This window comes from Octodon degus, unplaced genomic scaffold (genome assembly GCF_000260255.1).
Source record: "Octodon degus isolate 3935 unplaced genomic scaffold, OctDeg1.0 scaffold00239, whole genome shotgun sequence".
NCBI lineage: Eukaryota > Metazoa > Chordata > Mammalia > Rodentia > Octodontidae > Octodon > Octodon degus.
This window is the reverse complement of record NW_004524815.1, coordinates 2,262,557-2,265,893: the sequence shown is the minus strand read 5'-3', so window position 1 is coordinate 2,265,893 and position 3,337 is coordinate 2,262,557. Positions and strand designations below refer to the sequence as shown.

At 38.5% G+C, this 3,337-nt stretch overlaps 1 protein-coding gene across 1 annotated transcript in view; it reads left to right on the top strand.

Annotated features, from left to right (window-relative positions):
• The first annotated feature begins 2,039 nt into the window (after nucleotides 1-2,039).
• Nucleotides 2,040-3,337, top strand: part of LOC101567056 (olfactory receptor 5B3-like) — a 4,148-nt gene continuing 2,850 nt past the window's right edge. Inside the window, exon 1 of the mRNA XM_004645854.1 lies at nucleotides 2,040-2,076. Coding sequence (XP_004645911.1) covers nucleotides 2,040-2,076 — 37 coding nt within the window. The remainder of the gene's footprint in view (nucleotides 2,077-3,337) is intronic.

The window sequence follows — 3,337 nt, the reverse complement described above, 5'->3', positions numbered from 1 at the left end:
AGAGAAATAGGAACTGACTCCTACTTCATACTAACCCAATAGAATGTGCCTGGAAGCTCAATTTTTTCTACATATGTCAAGCAAGAGACAAGACTTTCAGGCTATAAGACATCATTGATTCATTTGTATTTGTTCACTTATGAATTTGCCGAATATTTACAGAGCACGGGAAATTAATTCTGTTAAGTATGCTGTACCATATACTTATCATTATAACAATGGAATTGGTTGCATTGAAAGTACAATTTCAGTTAATTCCTAATTTTGCTATCAATATATATCAAATACTTTAATACTTGCAAATGTAAGTCTATGTTTGATCATGTATATCTAAGTTGTGTAGTTCATAGCTTTTTAAATTGTGAAATTTAGAGTTTAAATTATAATGCATTGAATTTCACTGAAAATTTTGCATTGAAGACATTTTTGACTAATCACAATTCCCATTCTGAGGATAAAGTTGTGGATTAGCTTTTATTTGAAAACATTCAAAGATACACAAGATGAATTTGGAAATTCTGTATATAAATATTATGTCCTCCTCTTTGTATGGCTGTTAGATACTAAGAAATGGGTAGAGCCAATCTTGTGATGAGGGGCCTCTGAATGTGATCATACAAGAAATCAAATATGGTGGTCCTTTCAAATTATCTGATAAAATTTAAAGAGAGATTTCCTTGGTGCTATAAAACTAAAACTTTTTAAGAATATTTAATGGTCATTTCAAATTTTATATGCCTATCAAGAAAACTGTACCTGGGCCAGCCAAAAGATCAGTGGATTAAAGTGCCTGCTTAGGCAGACCCAGCATCTGGGTTTGATGCCCGGCTTGCCGTGCTGGCACCGCCCTCAGGGCTTGCTGAGAGGGCAACTGAGACTGGACATTGTGGCACGTGTCTGTAATCCCAGGTCTTGGGAGACTAAACACAGGCAGATCACTACAAGTCCGATCTATGAAGTGAGACCCCACAGACCTTTATCAAAAAATGAAAAAAAAAAAAAAAAAAGAAAAAAGAAAAGTTGACTTGAACCAAAGAATTAAAAAATGTATAAAGTTCATTTTTGTAATATTACAGCAAAGTAAAAATACTTAGCTATAAATATATGTAGCAAAATAAGTGTAGCACAACCAAGGTTATGCTACATAAATGACATGACTGTCAGAGATGATAACTCTAGTACTCGAATGAAGGTCACATTTAGAAAGGCAAACTGATAGGGAAAAGATTCTTCAGTAATCCCCAGGAAACTTCATACGAAAGATATTAACAATAAAAAAACTCATGATATTTGCATAGCAGTTATATGACTATATATTTAACAGATATTGAAAAATCATACGTTGAGTATATTGCTGATTGTGTTTTGTACATGAATAAGTAATTAACAAAGTATAGGTATATATTCAAAACACCCAATTAAGTCCCCACAGGCAGTTTGTTTCTTCCCAGGAAAGAGGCGAGAGAAGCTGCCGATGCTCTCCTGGGGGACGTCCCCTGCGAGCTCGGTTTTTAAATCTCTCTTGGTTCTCGTGCAATAGCTTCTGGCGTTCAGCGTGACTTCAGGTAACTGCATCTCAGAGGGACCAGACTTCAACCGCAGCTCCTCGAACTGTCTTTCATTTGTCTGAATTTAGGTAGTAGCTCCTGCAAACTAGCCAAGGACATGCCTCAAAACAAACTTTATTTTGAGTGATTATAAAATGATAACTGCCATTTGTAAGGACAATTCTGGGAGTTATGTGGCAAAGGTAATTTTTTCTTTTTACAGTTCAGGAGCAGGTAAGTACCTAACCCAAGCATCTAGGAGAAACGATATGGTAGACACAAGACTTGAGTCCATCGTAATACTTCTGGTTTCCTCCCTGCCTTCAACACCCAGGAACCATCGACCTGAGGGAGAGCGTGCCTGCTGAAGGTGGGGCAGTAGTCCACGGTTGCATTTCTGATTCTAGCTTCACTGTGGAGATTGCTGCATGTTCTGAAGGAGCTAGCTAAGCTGCTATAATCACAGCACACTCTAGGAAGCCAGCACCTCGTATGGGAGCCCTGGGACAGCTGCCCTTGGCTGTGGTCTAACTTTTCTCCTTAGAAGGAGATGACTATGCGATGTAAGAGGCCAAAGTCCCACCAGCAGGCAGGCAGACTGTAGTTAGGAAACATCACTTTGCTCCTCTAAAAAATGATCCGTCAAAAACAACAGTCTAGGTGACTGGTGATGGGCCTTTCACCTTATTCCCTGTATGGGAATTTAGCATTAGAAATAAAGAAAAAAGCACAAGTACAGAGTGAATGATACATTATCTAAGTTGAAGAAAGTGTCAAAAAGAATTAGCAAACTCCTAATTTCAATTTAACATTTTCTCTAGTTTTTTTTTTTTTTTTTTTTTTTTTCGGATCATTCCTAGCACATTCATCCACAAAAACACAGTGTAACTGCATCACGTTATGTCCAAACTGAGTTCAAATCTTGAATCATCCTCATCCTACAGATGTAACTGTAATGAATTATAAAACTCTCAAACCCTCATTTGTCTTAATGGTAAAAATAAACACTAAATATACCTGGCCATGGACTAGAGGCCTACACACACACACACACACACACACACACACACACACACACACACCTCAGTGTATTAGTAAGAAAGAATTTTTGCTAAAGTGGATCTTGAGTATTAAGTCTGCAAGCGTAACAGCCTCATGTTTGGCTCATGAGGCGACATTGCCAAAGTTTAAGGAAGAGTGTGGCTGGGAATAGCGTTTTGCCTTATATGGAAGCCTTCTAGAGACTTCATGCTCAAATGAAAAGAATCAAAGCTACACCAGCCTCAAGTGAAATATTTGTTAATTCTTTTAAATTATAGTAATTTAGGGAAGGGCCTATCGAGTGTTTAGGATCTCACTACTAGATCAGACTCATAACGATTCACCAGCTTACAGCCTCCCAAGAGCTGGGATTACAGGCATGCGCCACCAAGGTCAGCCTCAGTCATAGCCTCTGTACTCCCTGTGGGTGGGGCCAGCGCGGCAGGCCCAGCGATCAAACCCCCAGCCCCTCTGCCTGCTCGCAGGTGCTCCAATCAGCTGATCTATTTGTCTGGGCCTATATTTTGTTTTAAATTACAAATAATAATCACATATATTTATTAGGTACAATGTGATGTTTCAATATGTATTTCCAGCATTTAGCGTGCCACAGAAAATAGGTATACTGGCTAAATGCAAGTCACAAACTATGAACATTCAGCCCTCAATCTCAGTAACTCAAACACAGGTAGATACTTTAGCAAGAAGCAGCCCAGGAAATAAACACTTTCAACACATTATAAAACAGG